Genomic DNA, 20,498 nt, shown 5'->3' on the forward strand with positions numbered 1-20,498 from the left:
GATCTCGGCCTGGCGTCCTTGGGCCCGTGATGCGCGCGGTGACAGCATACCCAAGCTTGCCCTTTGCCTAGGCACATCACCGCAAAAGTACTTTCACTCCTGATTCCCCTTGGTCTCGCACACAACGCCGGTTCTTTCCCTCGGTGAAAGCAGCCAGGGCCCACTGACATGTGAAGAAAGACAGCGAATTCCTGACACCACTTGATCTGTAAAACACTTCTGACGTACATTCCCGACGCTCACTACAAGACGCTCACTACAAACCATTTTCCGCGCCTATCCCCTCCCGCACCGCGCAAGAGGGCCGCTGAGCCCGTAGACAGCCACTATGAATTACGTGCGATCCATCACAGGCAGCGTGTCCAAGGGCTGGAACTCGATCAACCCCGCAACCCTCAGCGGCGCCATCGACACCATCGTCGTAGAGCACGAAGATGGCAGCCTAGCCTGTTCGCCCTTCCACGTCCGCTTCGGCAAGTACCAGATCCTGCGACCGTCGGACAAGAAGGTCGAGTTCAGAGTCAATGGCGAGCTGCAGGACTATTCCATGAAGCTGGGCGAAGGGGGCGAGGCCTTTTTCGTCTTCGAGACGACGCGCTCCATCCCCGCTGAGATGCAGACGTCGCCTATTGCCTCGCCCGCCGCGAGTCCCGAGCAGAAGCCCGTGGAGATGCCTTCGGAGCGCGCCTTCGACGAGCCCGAGCCCTTCGACCTAGACAATGCTGGCGTAAGCAGGAGGAGAGGGCGCATGTCCATGTCGGTCCCCACGTCCGACAGCATACACGCCGAGGCAGAATTTGGGCGGCCAAAGTCGGGGGACTGGTCCGGCTTCCACATGCAAAGGGCCAGCACGGATGAGACGGTTCCTTCGGTCAAGGACGGCTTCGCCAAGACGTTCGAGGGGACAGAAGCACATGGCACAGGACCCGAGAGAGGGCCGCTACAGATCAGCAAGGAAGATGCCACGGCTTGGAACAGGTCAACCCGCTCAGCGAGTCCACCGCCCGTGTCAGCCAGTGAAGCACTCGCCCGCGCCATCAAGCTCTCCAAGAAGCTCTTTACCTCCAACATCCCCAACAAGGTCACCGAGACGGGCGACCTCGAACTTGACATGACGGGGTACAAGAGCAGCGAGGAGGATGCCTTGCGCGCCGAAGTAATAGCCCGGCGCATCTTGTCCGATGAACTCGCGGGCGACTACGACATTGGCGCCCTCATCGGTGCCGACGAGAATGGCAACCTCTGGATCTACAGTAGTGAGGAAGCCAAAGCAGCGGCCATGGCCAAGACGAGCATGAACGTCCTCAACGAAGCCGCTCTTCAATCCGCCGATGCCTTGTCAGACCCAGGCTACCAATCCGACAGCGGCCGCAGCGACGACACGGCGCAATTCCCGACGCGACGAGACTCGGACAGCGCCCTGGGATCCTCTGCCCCACACTCGCCCAACTCTTCTACCCAGAAATCAAAAGCCAGACCCGAGACCAAAACCTACGCCAAGACCCTGCGTCTCACGTCCGAGCAACTGCGGGCCCTGGACCTCAAGCCCGGTGCCAACACCATGAGTTTTACAGTAAACAGGAGCAAGTGTGAGGCATACATGTTCTACTGGAAACACGACGTACCAATCGTAATCTCAGACATTGACGGTACAATAACAAAATCAGATGCCCTAGGCCACGTCTTGAACATGATAGGGAGGGATTGGACACACCAAGGTGTCGCAAAACTCTACACCGATATCGTAAACAACGGGTACAACATCTTCTACCTCACGTCCCGGTCCGTCGGCCAAGCAGACACCACGCGCGCGTATCTGAACGGCGTGGTACAAGATAACTACCGACTTCCCAAAGGCCCCGTCATCATGAGTCCCGATCGCACCATCGCAGCTCTACGACGCGAGATATATCTACGCAAGCCCGAAGTTTTCAAAATGGCTTGTCTTCGAGACATTATGCAATTGTTTGACAAGCCCGCGCACCAAACGCCTTTTTACGCGGGCTTTGGAAATCGCTTTACGGATGCGTTGAGCTATCGATCCGTCAATATCCCTTCTACGCGCATCTTTACCATTAATTCGAATGCAGAGGTCAGTCTCGACGTGCTGTCGCTCAACAGCTACAAGACGGGGTATGCCAGTATGCGCGAGATTGTAGACCACTTTTTCCCGCCCGTCGGGCTCTTGGTGCCCGCGGGCGGCGAGGCGTATACCGATTTCAACTACTGGCGCGAGAAACCTTTGGACATTGCCGACTTTACCGATAGCGAAAGTGAAGGCGGAGAGGACGATGATGATGACGAGACGGAGGCGGCTAGTATACGCAGCGAGGACGAAATGGGCTCGGAAATCGGAGAGGATCTCGAGGCGAGTTATATGAGTAGGGAGTCGCTGGACGAAATGGGTGAAGGGGACGATTATGGCGGAATGGAAGACTCGATTGTTGAAAGCATTGAAGGCGGCGACTACGTTGATAGGCAGTATGAAGATGAAGAGGCGGAAGATGAGTATGATGAGGATGAGGATGAGAGGACGCAGATTGAGGGTATTGCGCCATCGATTGAGATGGGCTTGGATACGACGGTGGAACGCATGAGGGAGTTGAATGTCAAAGAACGATCACTCACTCCACGGGCTAGGTAGTTGGCGTGATGGATGGGGGGAATAAGGGTAGATTTGCCTTTTTTTTATGTGTTGACTGCATAGCATGGCATGGGTTGGCGTTGGGTGATGATGGGATGTGTGAAGAATTTTTGAGGGTCACGAATTTAATTCTATCCGTACGACTATGTTTCGTTTCCATCTTGCTCACGTGGGTCTGTTGAAACTTGATGTTTACACTAAGGAAGCACTAATCTGGAGGGTGGGTGGAGGAGAAGAAAGGGAGGGGATGTGGGGGATGGTCGAAGTGGAGGAGATCTTCTCCTGTCTTTACACTTCATATATAAAGTCCCGGGTCTGCAGCCAAATATCAAGACTATTTTTTTCCAGCAGCATCTCGAGACAACTCGCTTGCTCTGTTCTTGGGGACATGCAAGTATTGCGTAGTATGTTTCCCTTCATCTTGACGACCTCGATGCGTGAATGCGCTAGTCGTAACATTTAGCTCTCCCCAGATTCCAGCTAAATTGAGCCGCATGCGCACGCCAAGCCTTCGCGTCCGTCGCAACTTCACCGACGCGCGACCTCGAACCGCCCCAACTACATCCCACCACCCACCCACCCTTCACCATGGCGTCACCCGCCGCCGAAAACATGCAAAATGGCATCTCAACGCCGCCCGCAACAGCAAATGCGCCTACACTCAGTCCACCGACCCAACAACCTCCACCCTCCCAGCCTCAACCATCGCAACAACAACAATCCCAAACAAACGGTGGTGGTACAAACCCTAATACCACGACTACTTCTACCGCAACAGCTATGAATCTCGCTTTTCCAGGTACTTCTCTGTCCGACCCGGGAACCTCGAAGCGCCCACGCGACGCCCGGCTCATCCACCTTATCCTCGCCAACATGGGCGTGCACGCGTACACGGAGCGCGTGCCCCTGCAGCTCCTCGATTTCGCCTACCGGTACACGTCTTCCATCCTCTCCGACGCCATTAGCTACGAGCCCCCACTCCCCACGACATCTGGGTCCAAGAAGCGCGCTGGCGGCGGTGCAGCAGCAGCAGGAGGAGGAGCAGGAGGTGAAGGAGACTCGGGCGAGGGCGTTAGTCTAGCGGCGCTAAGGACGGCCGTGGGGGCGCGAGCGGCGGGCACGTTTCAAGCAACGCTAGGCAAAGAGTTTATGAGCGAGGTGGCGCAGGAGCGGAATCGTATTGCGTTGCCCAGGGTGGAAAGGGAGTTTGGGATTAGGTTGCCGCCTGAGAGGTATTGTTTTACGGGTGTGGGGTGGGGGGTTAAAGGCGCGTGGGAGGACGAGGAGGAGGTGGCTGATGAGGGTGTTGGCGATGACGACGAGATGGATTTGGATGGCGGTGCTGGGAATGGAGGAGGGTTCGGAGGAGGGCCTGTTGGTGCTATCACGAATGGAGGGACAAAGGAAGAGGCCAAGGATACTGATATGGGGGGTATGGATGAAGAGGAAGAAGAAGCCGATGATGACGAGTTTGAAGAGGCTATGGGGATTAATAGGGAGAATAATCCGTAGTATGGGGGTTCTCAGGGTAGTCAAGAGTCACGTACTGCACGAGGCAGCAGCAGCTAGGATGATGGAGAAAAGGCGTTTGTTTGGCTTAGTTGGTTCAGTGGTCCGGGAGGGGGCTTCTTTAAGCCTGGAGCATTTGTAAAGGCGTTTTGGGGGGGAGTCGAAGCTGCAAAAAGGGTTATACCAGAGCTGGCCAAAAGCTTTCTGTTCTTTGCTTGAAAAATTGGGAGCGAGTATTTACAGTTTATAATACAAATATGCTTTCCGCTCATGAATGAACGTTGCAAAGCAATTCGAGGGTTGGGTGTCCTCCTCAGGCTGACGTTGAAACTCTCATACCAATATATGCATTTTCACCATGCCAAATAGATTCACTTTCGTCTCACATCCTTTTGTTTTTTCTTTTCTCCCATGACTGGCACCACCGACCGGTCATCTCGATCCATAAACACCTCCTCTTGTAACCCCACTAGCATCAACCCTATTCTCCTCGCGTCGCCGTAACCCCGCTTCATTAACCGTCTCGGCCGCCTTTCCCACCGTACGCCCCGACTCATCCAGATTCCACCACTCTTTGTGTTTCTCCCTCGCATCTTCTAATTTCCTCTGGTGCTCTATCCTCGCCTGTATCACACATGAAACATTAGCTATTGCCCCCGCCATCTTGTCCTTTCTCAAGATGTTGTTGTCGTAATACATACCTGTCTCCTCTCCTCAGCCAGGGCAAACCACTCCAGCCTCGCCTTGTCCAATTCATCTTGATTCTGGTATTGCAACATGCACGAGTTCATCGCGAGACGGGATTGTCGGCACGCGTAGATCATGGTAAATGTCCGGCCCAAAGCACATTGTGCAAAGGTTTCAATCTCCTTTGCGCATTTTGCTCGTACGTTCTTGTAGTATAGGTCTTTTACTTGTTGTTCTTGTGGCGCGGATAGTGGTGTGGGATTCGTTGGCGACTTGTTGGTCCCGATTATCATGCGGTCTGTCATCTTTTTTTGGGGTGTTGGATTGCTGGCTTGCAGCACTCGTTTTGAGGAGAATTGCTGTTTCTCGAGGTAGCGTGGGTGTGCGACGGTGCGTGTGCGAAGGCTTCCGGGTATTTGGATAGCGAGTGGCGGCGTACAATGGGCGTGGTGCGTTAGGATGCGGACTCCCGGCGGTGATGGTTCGAGATTCGAGATGCGCAAGATTAAGATTATCGGGAGCGGGTATACTTGGTCACTGTCACTGCTGGTGTAGGTGGGATACGGAGCGGGCACATCGGGGCTTTTGGTCACGAATCACCGACGTTCATGGGCCGAGGCACGAGATCCGTGAGTAGCTTTAGCGGAACGAACTTCACATGCATAGGTGCACATTGATTCCGCTTCTACTGAACACCACGTACACATAGAGTCACGACGTTTTTATTGTCTAGCCACTACTTCATTTCTGATCTCATACACATCTCCATACAATCCTCACGATGAAGATCGCAGACCGAACTTTCCTCATAAGCGGCGGCGTCTCAGGCCTCGGTCTCGCAACAGCACGCGCCCTGCATGCCCAAGGCGCATATGTCTCGCTCCTCGATCTCAACAGCGAAAACGGTGCCAAGATCGCTTCTGAACTAGGCTCACGCGTGCGGTTCTTCGAAACCGACGTAACAGACACATCCGCCATCGCAGCAGCAGTCTCAGGCACAGTAGCCTGGGTCGCAGAAACAGGAAAGCACATCGGAGGCGTGGTAGCAGGAGCAGGCGTGGGAATGCCCGGTTTGATCATCGACAAGAAGAACGAGCCACTCAGTATCGAGAGTATTGATTTCGTGCTCAACATCAATTTGAGAGGGACCTTGGATTTGATACGTCAAACATTACCGCACATGACGACTACGACGCCTTGCAGTCCCGATGGCTCCCGTGGCGTCATCATCATGATCGCCTCCTCCGCTGCTTTTGACGGACAAATGGGCCAGGTAGCTTATGCAGCGAGTAAAGGCGCGGTAGCCAGTCTCACCTTACCACTCGCGCGCGATTTGTCAAAATATGGTATCCGCGCTGTGACAATTGCGCCTAGTATGTTTGATAGCGCCATGACAAAGATGATGAGCGACAAGGTAAAGGCGAGTCTGGAGAAGAGCATGGAGTTTCCAAAGAGGGCGGGACAGCCTGAGGAGTTTGCGAGGTTGGTGGTGGAGTGTGTGGGGAACGAGATGTTGAACGGGACGGTTTTGAGGTTGGATGGCGCGATGAGGATGCCGGCGAGGCTGTAGTTTATATTCGTATTCTACGAGGGCACGAGGGTATATAGGAGGAAAGGGATATCTCAGCGCTTGCGCTCCCGGACCTTGAATTTGACGCCGTTTTTGTTGACGCCGCCGACTGTGTTGTTCATCTTTGCACGCTGGAGCTCTAGTTCTTCTTCGGCGGCTACAAGTTCGCTCTCGCGCTTCTTGAGTGCCCGCAGCCTTGACATGTGCCGCTCTTGTGCCCGCTCTCTGTCCTTCCTAAACTTCCTCGCTTCTCTCCGTGCCTGTTCTTGCGCTTCCATCTGCTTCTTCGATAACGTGTTCGGCCGTTGGATAGGCTGCTCGTCGTCGTCGTCCGATAGCTCGTCTTGAAGGTCTCCGAAAGTAGGCGACTCATTGCGAGTGGGAATATCCTCGCCGCGTCCGAACCAAGTGTCTGGTTCAAACTCGTCTTGTTCTTCCTCGTTCTCCACAAACACCCTGTGCTTGCCGTGCCTCGCCCTCTCTCCGTCCCTCACAGCGCGCACCTCGCCCTGTTCCTCCATAATCAGCCTCTGCTCCACCTCCTCCCTCTCTTTGCGCGTCTGCTGCAGCATGGTGCGAATATATCCCGCATCCTGCGTCTTCAACAGCTTCACCACCTCCATACTCAGCGCCTTATTGCCCCGATCCGCCACCCGTTTCCCCGACTTGTCCACCTGCGACGACATCATCTTGAAGGAAAACTCATCCGGATTCCGGTCTCGAGCCTTTTCGCTCAGGACCTTGAGCTTGGCCTTCTTCTGCTTGTGGTCCGCAGCCCGCAGCTTGTAGTCTTTGCGTTTCTCGAGGAGACCCCATTTTTCGCGTTCGACGGGCTGGGCGCGCTCTTTGTGATTGCGCCGTTGGACGGCATTCCGCATCGACGACATGTTGGGCGGTTTGGCGTGTTTGGAGTTTGCTGTGTAGATGCGTAGTGTTTCTGGAAACTTTTCGGTGGGCCGCTATTGCCAAGATTCCGACCCACTTTCCCGCTAGCTCGACCTGTTTGCCTTGGCAATCCCTTTCTGTTCCAACCCATCCGTGTCGCTATCTATGATTATTCATCGTGTCTGTTCTTCGATTTGTCGCCGAGTTAATTTCGAATGCCATTCCTGAGCGGCGGAATCACTGCGCCGCTAGCTTTGCATCTGGCGCTGTGATCTCCAAGCAGTTGCCGCTTTTGTTTATGAAAGAGGTCACAAGAATTGTACCGCATCTACATTGCCTATTCAGGTCTCGAGCGACTTGTAGCTGTACATTTAATACGAAGCTGGTTGGTGGAAGTACCAGTGTATTCGCCCTGCTGCAATAAATTTGTTGCCACGCTTTGCATATCGTTGGCGCGTCGCTCGAGTCGCACTACACGTCTTCAAAGGCCGTCGGATCGGGTACAAGCTTCTAGCCGCCATCTCTGAAGCGCTCTAGCCTCTTGGAAGGGTGTTTCCGCTGACATGCATCGTTCCCCGATCAAAAAAAAGCCAATCATCAGTGACCTGTGCGGTCATGGTACTATACGGGAGGCGCGGAAATGAGACGCAGAGACACAAGTCTTTCCAACGTCAAGAGGTGAACCAGGTACATCCATATGTTGGACTCAGCCAAGAGGTTCTCGACAGCACCCTGAGTCGTGCCACACCAAGATACACGACCATGATGAAAAATCAACAGTCCAGTGTTCTCAATGCAAAAGCGTATTCAGGATAATAGCGGGTCTTTGAACAGGCAAACTTCTGTCAGAGCTGTCCAAACCTAATATGGCGACATGCCTTCCAAAACGGGAGCCAAATCGCGCCCGGCACGCGCTGCATTACGAGAACTATTCCCCATATCTTGAGTGAAACGCCAAGCTATTTACAAAACGATGCCCAGGAATCCTTCCAAACACCGCGGAGAATTGAGTACCGAAATGTGGCTGTGTACTAATGTACCCCAGGTCTGCCCCAATATGCAGCAACGCCAAAACCTCATCATCTGTCTAGCAGAAACTGTACAGCACTACCAAACACTACTTTTTCCGCTACATGGCGTGCGGAGGAACGTCTCCATATAAATCCCGCGAATCATGGTAAGATCCGGACTATGTGCCGTCATGCAGCGCAGATCGAATTGGAGAGGAGGTTGTGGTGAGCATGACCATTCTAGCCACCACTAAGTCTACAACAGCCACAGTTCATCGCCCAGCACAGCATACAGCGGGCGGAAAACAATTCTCCACAATTACCACACGGCGCCTTGGCCTGTCAGACTAGAGTCCACACACCAGGGGTTTCTTCCATCCTGTAGCAATTTCCATTGCATCCTCGGAGGGCTACCTTGGTATTCAGATCCCGTTGGCGATGCAGCCATTTTCGATAAGGGGGGGTATGGAACATTTGTATAAAGGCGATGGAGTGCCCCGAGTGTTACAGGACAACCAGCTCACTCATTCCTTCCTTCGATACTTACAAAGATCCAGGAGATCTATCAACTCTTTCAATTCATCCACACCCACCCTTGCTGAATTACTCACTTCTCATCCTTCACCATGATTTCTCAAGTTGCACTCCTCTCTCTCGTCGCCAGCATGGCAGCTGCGCAGACCCTCAACATCCCCACCCGCTCCGGTAACATTGTGTCGCTCCCCGAGCCCAGCACCATCACTGGCAAGGTCGACTTTGCGAACAAGGAGTTTGACCGTGGCCAGCCATGTGACTCTGACGAGGACACTGGCAGCAGCAATGCCGTCTTCATCCTCGAGGACGGCGCTTCCATCTCCAACGTCATCATCGGTGCCGATTCGCTCGAGGGTGTTCACTGCATGGGTTCTTGCACCCTGACCAACGTCTGGTTCCGTGACGTTTGCGAGGACGCCGTCTCCGTCCTTGGTACTGGTGATGCCCTGATTGTTGGAGGTGGTGCTCAAGAAGCCAAGGACAAGGTCATCCAGCACAAGTAAGTATCAGCCAACTCCATAGAGATAACCCCGTCTGACTTGTACCTAGCGGCCGGGGTACCGTCACCATCAAAGACTACACCATTGTCAACGCAGGCAAACTCTACCGCTCCTGCGGCGACTGCACCGACAACTCCAAGAAGTCGCCCCGCAAAGTCATTGTCGAGAATGTCCGCGCCTTTGGCGTAACCTCTGACCTCATCGGCATCAACTCAAACTTTGGCGACACAGCCACCATCTCCGGCTCCTGTGGAACCACAAAGGCCGTCTGCCGCGAGTACAAGGGCGTTGACAAGGGCAACGGTAGCAGCCAGAAGCTCGACACAAACGCTAGCTGCATGGGTGCGCAGGGCAAGCTCGAGAAGCTGCCAACCTGCGGTGCGGACGTCGGTTCTGGCGCCCCCACTACCACTGCTAAGCCTACCTCTACCAAGAAGGTTACTTCGACTCTTGTTACCAAGACCAAGACTTCATCTGCGAAGGCCACTACGACAAAGTAAGCTCATTCATCCTGAATCCCCCAACCCCCCAGAAACGGCCTTCGGACCACCAATACCACCCCCCGCGAGGCCGCAAACGATTAACCTGGTTCTTTGTTTTTTAGAGATGTCGAAACCGACGAAGGTAGCAGCAGCGGTAGCGTTCAGCTGTACGGACAATGTGGTGGACAGGGATACTCTGGTCCCACTACTTGTGCCTCCGGCAAGTGTGTCAAGAGCAACGAGTGGTACTCGCAGTGCCAGTAGATGCAGTGTGTATCCAACATGCGCACATGCTTCTATTGGTTTTGGCGTGGTAAAAAAAAACGTTTGGAAGTATGGTTGGGTCTGCGACTGAGTGATTCTTCTTGTGTGGATATTTTATCTTCTTTCTTTTTATGTATATATCTTTTCCATGCTATACCAGGCTGTTGGTCTGTGATCAATGCTATTGGTGTTTTTTAATTGCTTTGATGTTCAATTCGAGAGTGGTTGGATCGAGTTTGGTCGTGTCGCGTGTATACTGTCTGCTCGCAAAGAACAATTATGATTAAGCAGGCGCAACACAAGCTGACATTACTACGGTGCCTTGGATGCTAGAGCCCTCTCGATATTCTCGGTAGGAGTTGTAGATCCATCAGCCTTGATTGTGCGATACCGCGGAGTGAGGACAAAGACTTGCACACCCTGCGCCTCATGTACGAGAGAACGACGTTCAATGCATCATTCACCCATCCATTCACTATGGCCTACAACTTCACAAACTCGACATCTTCTTCAATCATCCAGCAATGGAAACACGTTTATGATTAAAAGAATCAATTCCCAAAACAAGATACGCCCTGTGCTTTTGATTCTATACCAAAATCAACGAATGTAAATGCATATGCAAACCGCTAGCCTTCCATAAAGAAAAAAACCATCTCATGTCCTTGGGACTAGACATCACAGCCGCCCATCAACGTTTCCATATTCAGCAAGCTCCACCTCATTCAAATGACTCCTTATCCTCACACTACTCCTCGCACTATCTGGCGAGACCAAACTCTGACGCATAAGCACTGCTTTTCTTGAATCCATCATGGCATTCGCCGAGGCAGGCTTGAAGACTCGATTGCTTTCATGCCCGTAATACGAGTATCGAGCAGGCCGCTTACCTCTCGCAGAAGGCGACGCCGCCCTCAGGTTGTTGCTGCCCGAGTAGGATCTTGTTGGACGAGTGATTGCGGGTATTGGCCAGTCGTCGGTATCAGAGTTTTCGTACTTGACCGAAGATTCAGGCGACTCGTGACGCACATTCCATTCTTCGTGTTCCCAGATGGGGTCGGAGTAGGTTGACGAAGAGCCTGAGGGCTCGTCAATGTACACCGAGGAGAACGACGTTGTTGCCGATGTCCGCCTCGGCGCATAGGGGCGCGGGTGCATCATCTTCTCCATTTGCGGGTCGAACATGTGACTTGATGCAGTGTCGCGCTGCTGTTGCTGCCGAGGTAGATTACGACGAAGTGATAACATGCGCGCCGGGTTTCTTGGTGGTGGTATTCGCTTCTCTAGGTCAAGCATTTCGTAGCAGGCCTTACCAATCCAGAGCATCTGCTCGTGCTCGCGCAGGTAACGCTCTCCACCAAAAGACTTCTGGACGATATCGCGCGCCATCATTCCTAGTTTCCGTCGATGTTCAGACTTTTCGTACATACGGCGCGTGATGATTTCTACGTCCTTGGGCGTTGGTTTGTGAGGCAAGATCGGCGCCGCTGTTCCAGGACCATCGCCAGCGTACTGTGCCCACTCGTCCAGCATGGCCAGCAAATTAATCTGTGCGCGTGCCATACCGTATGCATCGTTGGGTGCCACAACTTCACTATATCGTTTGCCATCATCAGGATCAGTGAGCACGCGTAGCGATGCACCAACATCAGTGCAAACAACTGGCGCTCCAGTCAGTGCCGCTTCTCCAAGTGCAAGCGGCAACCCTTCCGAGACGGAGGAGTTGAGGAATAGCCAAGTGTTCGCGAGGACCATTGCCGGGTCTGCCGTACCGCGCATTGCCACGTTCTGTCCGAGACCTTTGCAAGCCAAGATTTCTTGACATTCAGAGGAGTAGACAGGTGATTTGTTGAGAGCTCCATAGATGTCGAGTTTGTAGTCCTTGAAACCCCACTCATTGGTGATGATGTCCGCCGCAAGTAGAGCGGTCTTGATATCTTTGGCAAACCAAACATGAGAGAGCATAGTCACAGTCGGCGTCTTCGTTTTGATCTCAGTCACCGGGGAGAACTTCGTCATGTCGGTGATACCATTGACGATGGGATCGACCTTTCTGCGGAATACGTTGCGATGTGTAAGTTGACCCTTTGCGCTGCCGATCTCCACTTCCCAGCCGGGGTTGAAGAAGTCTTGTACATGGCGTTAGCATTGCTGTTTGTAGGACCTTAAAAGATGTACATACCTGCGCAGGGAAGGATCTGGTCGGCGTGATGTAGGATCAGGCAAGACGTCAGCTTCATCAGACCCAACAGCGAATTTCGGATGAACGGCGGCAAAGTGCACATCGCGGACGAGAGGTAAAGGTTGGTCTCGCGCCAAGAGATTGCATGATCCCAGATCTGGAGTGTGCAGTTTCGCTTGAGTTTGCAGACGATTCCATATGAGGCTGAGACGCTATGATGCGAGGCTTGGAACACATGCGGAATCTTCTCGGGGATGGGGATGGAGAATATGAATAGATCTATGAAAGTTAGTTTAGTCACCGTCCAGGGAGGGTTCTGACTCACATCGAAACCACAGCTCTAACGCCGTATCGAAATGTCCAAGCGTTGGAAGTTCAGTACGGAACCATTCTGAAGGCGACTGTGCGTTTGGCATATCATCAGCAAGCCACAGGTTTCGCCAAGCATCTTTGACTATGTCGCTCGTCCACACTTCTTTCCAGTGACGCGAGTCTTGGAAGTAAGTATTCAAGTTGACCAAAGCACGCGTGGCTTGCTTGACATCTGCTGATGTCATTGTTGTAGCACGTGCGCCGCGGACGAGGGCGGTCAAGGTAGGAATGAAGTTCGTTTCGATATCCGATATCGTAGCTGCTTTGACCAAATGATCGACCTCACTATCTAGCTTGTTGGTAAACATTCCGTGGTTTGGATGCATAAAATCCAGTCCCCATAACGGGATGACCTTTAGCGACTCGACGTTCTCTTCGGTCTGGTGCTTTGGCAAGCCAAAGTCATTGGCTGATTCAACCACCATGTGCCATTTGATCGTGCGCAAGTTGTTGATGAGATCTCGCCGACATGCCGAGACACCGCCGCCTTCATTTGGCCATGTACCAGTATCGACAGCGATGACATGCAGGTTTCGGTCAGTATCACGCTGTAATGCTTTAGTTCTAGTGAAAATGACGGCATCTCCACCCTGACCAAAACTGAACAAGTCGCTCATTCGTATGGCAAGAGGCGTCCATGCGCTAATGTCGCTTGTCAGATCTGAACTGGCCATGATGGCGTCTGCATGCAAGGCCAGATAGTCTTCAGCCTTTACGAGACTACCGCGATCTCTTCGTCTCCAATATGGCCGCAGGAGGGCCTCTCTTCGAATCAGCTCCTCGTCAACCCATCGAATGACAACACCGTCCAGATCATTCCGCTTTTTCCAAGCTTTCCAGAGTTGTGATCGAGCTCTAGATGTGGAGATCTCTTGTTGTTTGATGTTTGTTCGAAGCAGTCGGCTGAAAAAGGTTGCAGTTGGAGACTTGAATGCAAGCAAAGGGTTTTCATCGGCAAATGTACACCGAGTTGGCTTCTTCAATACGCCGAGCCAATCGTAACGTATCATATCCGGGGTATCGACTGGCACACCATTAAGCTTAGTGGTGATGGTTGGATGGAACTTGTGATCATAAAGCCATGAACATTCGTACACGTCGGCTCCCTGAACAAAAGTTGCTTCATGGACGCGAGGAGTGGGTATCCAGCGCTCCATCTTCTCGACATGGCGAACAGGAGGTGCACACCAGCTGACGTTAGCCGACATGTGTGGAAGCACGAACTCGGCGCGAAGAAGTTCGTCATCATACTTGGCGTTCTTTCGATAATGGTACTTGAAGCGGACCAAGTTTTCATGGCTGATGTAGCTTCCGGACTCGATGTGGCCCTTGCGGTTGTATGTGACCTTGGCGCCTTCGTTCTGGCCACTGCGGCAGATTCTGCTCAACGGTACCCTGCTTGTCTTGACCTTCGAGATCTTCCTCTTATGTTGCGGCTGCTTCGATGCATACTCGTACACGAACTCGTTAGCCACCGTACCATTCTTGTACTCCTCGCGTAATGTGATGCGCATCTCTTCGTCGTAGTATGTAACTCGGAGATGACCCCATGTTGGTTCCAGCTCCAGATCACCCTGATAGAACATCAATTTGACTCCACCGTCTACGACAGGGTGAATGAAGGCTGTCTCTGTATCTCCGTAGCTTCGGACGATCAACCGGTTTTTCTTTTGGATGATCAAACTCCCTTTTACAGTGCCGGCAAGACCTGCAATATCCTTGCGCCGATGGTACAAAAAGTAAGGTAAAGCGATTGACATCGTAGCCCGACTGTAGATCCACAATCCCGTCAGAACGAAAGTAGCGAGTTTGGCTATCGGGCGCGGTGTACGTAACAAGGCCCCGTTCAGTTCACGCTGATATTCAGGATCGGCCATGCACGCGAGGAAGAAGAATTTGACCCACGTTCCGGCAGAATGGTAGACATAAGCGATGGGCAAACGCACATACTCGGTGAATATGCCAAGAATCGAGACTGCTGAGCGATTGAGGACCGGATGATACGCTTCCTGGATGTCTGCGGTCATTTGACGATACTCTTTCTTGGTGAGAGCCTGATCGCCTCGGTTCTTGAAGAAGTTGTGCTTGATAATTGCTAGGTATGCGCCAAGATCATATCGTGCGATGCACGACAGGATTGTACATGAGCTTTCCGCTGGAACATTGGCATTGATCCATGCCATCTCCGTGTTTGTATAGGGTGCTCGGGTACCGACGCATCGTCGGAGGAAGAGTCGACGAATCTCTAATGGAAGCTCGTCCCATTGGGTATCGCAATCGAACCCCATGCATAGATTTCGCAACAGGTCTTTCTTGAATCCGATTTCAAAGTCCAACGCCTTAGGCCCTACACTCAGTTCCGGCATTGACCGCTTGCTACATTCTGATATGGCGTAAAAGCCGCAATCGCTCTCTCGGCAAGCAAGCATAGATTCTGTGAGCTGGGCTTGAGAGTGCGGCATACCGAACATGGTCTCCGAACAAGCGTGTAGCAATGTCTCGGCGATGATTGCACAGTTGCTGCTCACATTTGTCTGCCTGGAGCCTTTTACGTCCGAGGCTATATAGAGCGTCAGACGTCCGCCTGCATATTGCGAAATTGCCCGAAGGTCGGTATCCACTCCAGCCACAGCCTGCATCGGAACAATGAAGATTTTGATCTTGTCGCTCTTCCAAGCCAAGATGATACGCTGTATCAGAAAGGGCATTGTCGGAAATGCTTGCATGGCAAGCCTGGAGAGGTTTTCATGGGTACACGACAGTAGTGTAGCGCAGATCTGGTCGCCAGGTTGGCCCGTGGCATTTACGCGAAACCTGTTTTCCTTTGGGGCGGCTCGCAGCTTGCTGCAGTAGGCGTGAAGCTCGCTTTGACTGAATTCAGCATCGCTGCCAGTGCCGTTGTAGGCATAGTACTTATCATCGATGGTAGATTGAGCTTCGCCTTGAGATACGACACAGCTCGAGCTAGACATTTCGGTCGAGCTCAGCGACTGCTTGCTCTGCTCATGCTTCAGCAGGAACCTAGATATCCAAATGGGCGCGCGGAGCAGCTCAGGCATGCCTAGCTTGGCAGTTCGAAACGAGAGAAAGGCTGCCATCCAGGTAGATACACCAAGAGCAATGACCCTGTTATACATAAAACCCGGCAACAGTGTGATGAGAATGTTACCGGTCACGAAACCGAGAACAACTGCTGCCAGCAGTGGCATCAGTGCGTGTGGACCTGAAAAGATCTTGTTGTACTGGTAGAGGAGTAGTCCACTGTACGCGCCAATGTAGCTCAGAAATATGACGAGGCCATCTGCTGAGCCGTTGAAGATCCAGACTAGAGCAGCACATAGCGCCAGTGCCCAAACATGAACCCCAATGAACCGGCATAAAGTGTTGAGATATAGATGTCGCCTGAATTTCATGTCGTTGGCTTTCGCCTGTTTAATCTCGTGCGCGTCCTTGATCGAGACTGGAGACATTTGCTTTGACATTGTGTGGAGGTGTTGGGCTTTGTAATCCAGTAGCACTGCGCCAATGAGGTAATACGCCAGGCTAAAACCGACTGATAAACGAAGTGTCTTGTCGTCTAGGGACCCTAGTAATCCCGCGAATGAGCCGCCAGGTTGTTGGGTGCCGCGTATAATGTCGAGCCAGCGATCCATCAGTGCCACAAGGAAGTAGAGAACACCACAGTAGATCTCATCTCCAGCAGTCCGCCAATGTATAAAGGAATTATGAAGTCGAATACCTTTTTGCGACTGCTGCATGCTTTCGAGAGCGACCTGCGTTTCAAGATTCCAAGTCGAACTATACGGGATTGGTCGCTTGGTGTCGGTGATACGCGCGTACCAGTCCAGTAAGAAAAGCGTTGAATCCCAACAGTTTGCAAGTTGTCTGACAAAGACATCCTGCGTAGGCTTTTGCCAGATGGTTCGTCCCTTCTCCTTCATGACGGCGTCGTGCAAGGCTGTACGGCAAAGTCCTAAGATTGCTGGCTCACTCATACCATGGAACATGTCTTTATCGCTGGCAGTTATCCCCGAGGATGGTTTGTCAGAGTCGGGGACATTTGACGCAGTACTAGGTCCTTTATTGGATTGATCTACTGCCACCGGATTAGCTTCTGGGATTGAGGCATCGCCTGTGTACATACCACCAGAATGTATACCACTTGTGGAACGCTGCTCCTTGACCAACCGCTCAACGTACCAAGCCTTGATGTCAGCGTCGTTGAGTGTCTTGATGTTGTGATACCAAGTCACCCATTGAGTCGCTACGTGACGGGTACCAAGAACCAGTAAACTGACAAATATGTACAAGACCCCAGGATAAATGTAGATGTCGTAGTGAGGAATAAAGATAGTCAACAACGGAGAGACTGTCAGGGTCGGGACTACCATGATGATGACTTTGCGACCATTTAAGAAGCTGGATCCCGGAACCTGATAAGTGGAGAGAACAGCAAGTACCGTTAAATACGTCGTAAGTCCAAAAAGGTAAAAGACAAAAACCGCCCCAAGCCCTGGGCCTACGGCAGCTGAGATGACAATGAAGCCGAGAAGACAACCAGCAAGAGTGAATGCGAGACCACCGACTAAACGAGTCAGCACGAACATGTTGGCGGCTGAGAATGCCATGGAGATGAGGTAGTAGGTGCCTCCAATTGAGATCCAGGTTCCAATGGCGCCAGAGAGAAGCAATGAACACATGAGCGCCAGCGTAGCATAATATCGCTGCTCCTCTTCCATGCGTATACTGAGATACAGCCCATGACCAGTAGTTGATAATAGAACGATGTCTGTGGCTGTTAGCAAAAGATTCAAGCGGCCACAGCATCAAATGCTCACCAACGAGTGCCGGGATTGCGAAGACACTAAGGAAAGTGAAGCGACGGTAAGCCGGCATTACGGAAGGCTTCTGTTCCGGGTCGATGTCAGTTTGAGCTGCGGCGTAGGCAGAAGCAAACGACGGCGCATTGAAAAGCCACATAGGAGGCTGATGTTCTTCCTGGTTGTAGTAATTCCTGTGCTTCTGTGACAGCATTATACCGATGTCGCTGGGCTTGATGTCAAAGTACGCTTCGCATCTTGATCCCAACGCAAACAGCTCTGCAAATGCTGCACTCTGATCTGAGTACTGGTTAAAGAGTGGGTTTCGGTCCGATACCTCAATGTATAATTCTTCGAATCCAGCTTTCCTTGCGGCGCAAAAGATGCAGAAAAGTACGAAGTCAGCAGCTGAATCAAGATCTCCCCTGCTGGTTATGTTGACTATGGCAGAAGTAATGATGTCTAACTTCTCATAGTCTCGCGACCACAGTATGCTGTCAAGCACGTTCGCGACTTCCCTGAAAAGATACAGCGCGTCGCGTCTATCAAGGGTGGGAAGCCGAGACAGCCGGTACCATTTGAGTTTTGCATTGACTACTTGTTCGTCCGTCATGTCGCCGCTGATGTAGTCCATGTTGCTGAGCTTCTTCAATTGGTGGTACGTAGGTACATCGATCAGCAACTCTTCACAACGTTCGCGGATGGCTGAAAGCAAAGAGCAATCCTGGTCCCATTCTGAGTAATGCAAGTGCTGCAAGTATAGAAGCAGATCCGAAGAAGAGAGCAGATCCAGATCTTGCTGTAGCCTTTCGGGTAGTCGTTCTGGTGAAAAAGACCCGGCAGTGAACTCCGTCAGGCCATATTCTGCAAGGAAGCACTGGTATCTGGAAAAGCCCAGTTTGCTTAGGTGTGTATGGAGCAAAACCGCGCCAATATCTTGGACGGACTTGGACACATATATGATGACGGATTGAGTCCTCGGCTCCACTTCCCAGACTGCCCAGAACTGAGCACCACTCGGTGTGTGGAACCCAGAATCAAGCGCAGAATATACCTGCAGCTGGTAGATGTCCTCTATATCGTCATTGGTGCGAGCCAGTGCCTCTACGAGTTGTGAGATGGTATTCCTTGACGTTGGCAGGAATTCCAAAAAGTGGCTACTGCTGTGACAATAGCCACGAAGGATTTCTGCGATGGGATGCAGTTGTGCAGCAGAGAGTCGATTGAGCAGTTTCAGATCCCGCAGACGTCGCTGTGAGTCGAGAACCCGAGAGAAGTCATCTCGTGATGCATCTAATCCAATTGGAAAGCATCCCAATGACTCGTATGGTGATCCGTTGTAGGAGCAAGATAGTGGGTTACTGACATGCTTCTCCCTCGCGATTGTCCATTCCATTCCTGACGACGTTGGCGACGTTGATGTTTGCGAGAGCAATACTCCGTTCTCGTCAATCTCAGGGTAGTGTATGATGTCTGTGGATATGCTGGAGATGTCGTCATCGTCCGACTCTGCTCCGTCGAGCCCGGCGAGCGTATCGGCGAGGAAGGGAAAGATCTTCTGCAATGGGAGATAATCGTCGATGATGCTCGAAAAACCAGGAGACAGCTATAGAAATTCAACGGATGGTTCACAAGGCATAGAGAGTGAGACTTACTGCTCGTGCGGTCCGATATTTTTCGTGAACGTCCATCACTTTCCGTTGTTTCAGCCACTGGAAAGCTGCCAAAGGCTCTTGACAATGAATAATGGCGTCCATAGCGGTTAGAGCTCGTCGACGTGGGAAATAAGGGATGGCACCATGGTAGTTGCACCACATATGCGCTCTTCTAACAACGGCGTGTGAGAGACTGGCATCGTCTTCGATTGTATCCCACATCATCGTCAGGAACGGCCGTTGGCAGGCCTGGGATACAAAGGATTTTGTTGTTGTCTTCATCTTGTCCATGTCGAAGAAATCTCGACGCTCTCCATTCAACATAATCGTCCCGTTACGAACAACGAAGCCAGCGAATAATCCGACATCCAGCTTCTCGATGCTATCCAGGAATTCTGGAGCTTCCACTTCCAAGTAGACGTCTAGACCATAAGCAATGAGGAGCTTGGTCAAACCGTTGAGTAAAGGCACCGCAATGCGCTCTCGCCATCCAGAAACAAGGACACCAGTGAAGTATCTCCGTTGGTCCGGCTGTCGTAGAGTCCGCTGGATAGTCCACGAAAGGACGTATACTGCTCGCGCCATGTCCAGCTCACTAGTCGTCGCAAACGTGATGATCTGTGCCAGGTCAAGCCGCGCGATGATGTAAGGTCCCATAGGAACAATATCATCACCAACAGCATCCAAGACCCCGGGTTCGCAATAATCCAGCACTACGACGTCCCATTGAGACAGTATCCGCGTTTCCTCTTGTGTGATCGGGGTGTTCAGAAGGCCCAGGTATACGCCAAAGGACGAAGGTTTTCCGGGAAGAGTATGGGTTTTGCGGACGACACTCGGACTGTGCGATAGCAGATGGATTCGTTCTTGTACCGATCGCGGTAGACCAAGCTCGTTGTTATTCCCCTGAGAATCTTGTAAGCCTAAGACCGGGTGGCACATATTCAGATCATACCTTCAACAACGTCCGAACGGAACGATAAGAATACCAAAGGAACGCAACAACTCCCACAAGCCCACTGGCACTGATGATAGCAACAAGCGCCCATTGCCACCACTCCTGAAAGATTGAACCAGTGTCAAAGGCTTGAATGCCGAGAATATCTGGCGCAGGCATAGTTCCTGTATGATTCCACTGCGGGTAGATCCGATACCCTGGATGATAGCTCCACGCTCTACAGAGTGCAGCAACAGCTCTTTCTTTTTCTGGACAGAGACAAGCTACTGAGCGATACACAGAGGTTTCGTATCGTGATCCATAACAAGGGCCGTCAAAGTAGGGTGGATGTGATATTCTAGCAAGACAATCAGCGACTAGGTAAAGATACCCTTAACGTGCACATGAGCCATCTCATCTGCTATGAAAAGCCAGTTTTAAGAAAAC

The 20,498-nt window shown here is 52.0% G+C and overlaps 7 protein-coding genes across 7 annotated transcripts; 4 read left to right on the top strand and 3 right to left on the bottom strand.

Annotated features, from left to right (window-relative positions):
• Positions 1 to 328: 328 nt before the first annotated feature.
• On the top strand, positions 329 to 2,644 carry J4E82_006034 (uncharacterized protein; the record flags this gene model as incomplete). The annotated part of the gene is made up of 1 exon (XM_051732294.1): positions 329 to 2,644. One exon carries the CDS (start codon positions 329 to 331, stop codon positions 2,642 to 2,644), a length of 2,316 nt encoding a protein of 771 aa, XP_051587869.1.
• Positions 2,645 to 3,232: 588 nt separating this feature from the next.
• On the top strand, positions 3,233 to 4,156 carry J4E82_006035 (uncharacterized protein; the record flags this gene model as incomplete). Its single annotated transcript, XM_051732295.1, has 1 exon — positions 3,233 to 4,156. The coding sequence occupies one exon, from the start codon at positions 3,233 to 3,235 to the stop codon at positions 4,154 to 4,156; it is 924 nt and encodes a 307-aa protein (XP_051587870.1).
• Positions 4,157 to 4,585: 429 nt separating this feature from the next.
• Positions 4,586 to 5,145, bottom strand: J4E82_006036 (uncharacterized protein; the record flags this gene model as incomplete). Its single annotated transcript, XM_051732296.1, has 2 exons — positions 4,586 to 4,777; positions 4,855 to 5,145. The coding sequence occupies 2 exons, from the start codon at positions 5,143 to 5,145 to the stop codon at positions 4,586 to 4,588; spliced, it is 483 nt and encodes a 160-aa protein (XP_051587871.1).
• A 476-nt stretch (positions 5,146 to 5,621) lies between these two features.
• Positions 5,622 to 6,410, top strand: J4E82_006037 (uncharacterized protein; the record flags this gene model as incomplete). The annotated part of the gene is made up of 1 exon (XM_051732297.1): positions 5,622 to 6,410. One exon carries the CDS (start codon positions 5,622 to 5,624, stop codon positions 6,408 to 6,410), a length of 789 nt encoding a protein of 262 aa, XP_051587872.1.
• A 53-nt stretch (positions 6,411 to 6,463) lies between these two features.
• On the bottom strand, positions 6,464 to 7,297 carry J4E82_006038 (uncharacterized protein; the record flags this gene model as incomplete). The annotated part of the gene is made up of 1 exon (XM_051732298.1): positions 6,464 to 7,297. One exon carries the CDS (start codon positions 7,295 to 7,297, stop codon positions 6,464 to 6,466), a length of 834 nt encoding a protein of 277 aa, XP_051587873.1.
• Positions 7,298 to 8,931: 1,634 nt separating this feature from the next.
• Positions 8,932 to 9,839, top strand: J4E82_006039 (uncharacterized protein; the record flags this gene model as incomplete). Its single annotated transcript, XM_051732299.1, has 2 exons — positions 8,932 to 9,338; positions 9,389 to 9,839. 2 exons carry the CDS (start codon positions 8,932 to 8,934, stop codon positions 9,837 to 9,839), a joined length of 858 nt encoding a protein of 285 aa, XP_051587874.1.
• A 924-nt stretch (positions 9,840 to 10,763) lies between these two features.
• J4E82_006040 (uncharacterized protein) lies at positions 10,764 to 20,231 on the bottom strand (the record flags this gene model as incomplete). Its single annotated transcript, XM_051732300.1, has 7 exons — positions 10,764 to 12,214; positions 12,268 to 12,546; positions 12,593 to 16,735; positions 16,784 to 17,428; positions 17,478 to 19,065; positions 19,115 to 20,020; positions 20,070 to 20,231. 7 exons carry the CDS (start codon positions 20,229 to 20,231, stop codon positions 10,764 to 10,766), a joined length of 9,174 nt encoding a protein of 3,057 aa, XP_051587875.1.
• Between the last annotated feature and the right edge of the window lie 267 nt (positions 20,232 to 20,498).

Source organism: Alternaria postmessia, assembly GCF_024291825.1.
Source record: "Alternaria postmessia strain BMP 2775 chromosome Unknown scaffold_34, whole genome shotgun sequence".
NCBI classification, from domain to species: domain Eukaryota; kingdom Fungi; phylum Ascomycota; class Dothideomycetes; order Pleosporales; family Pleosporaceae; genus Alternaria; species Alternaria postmessia.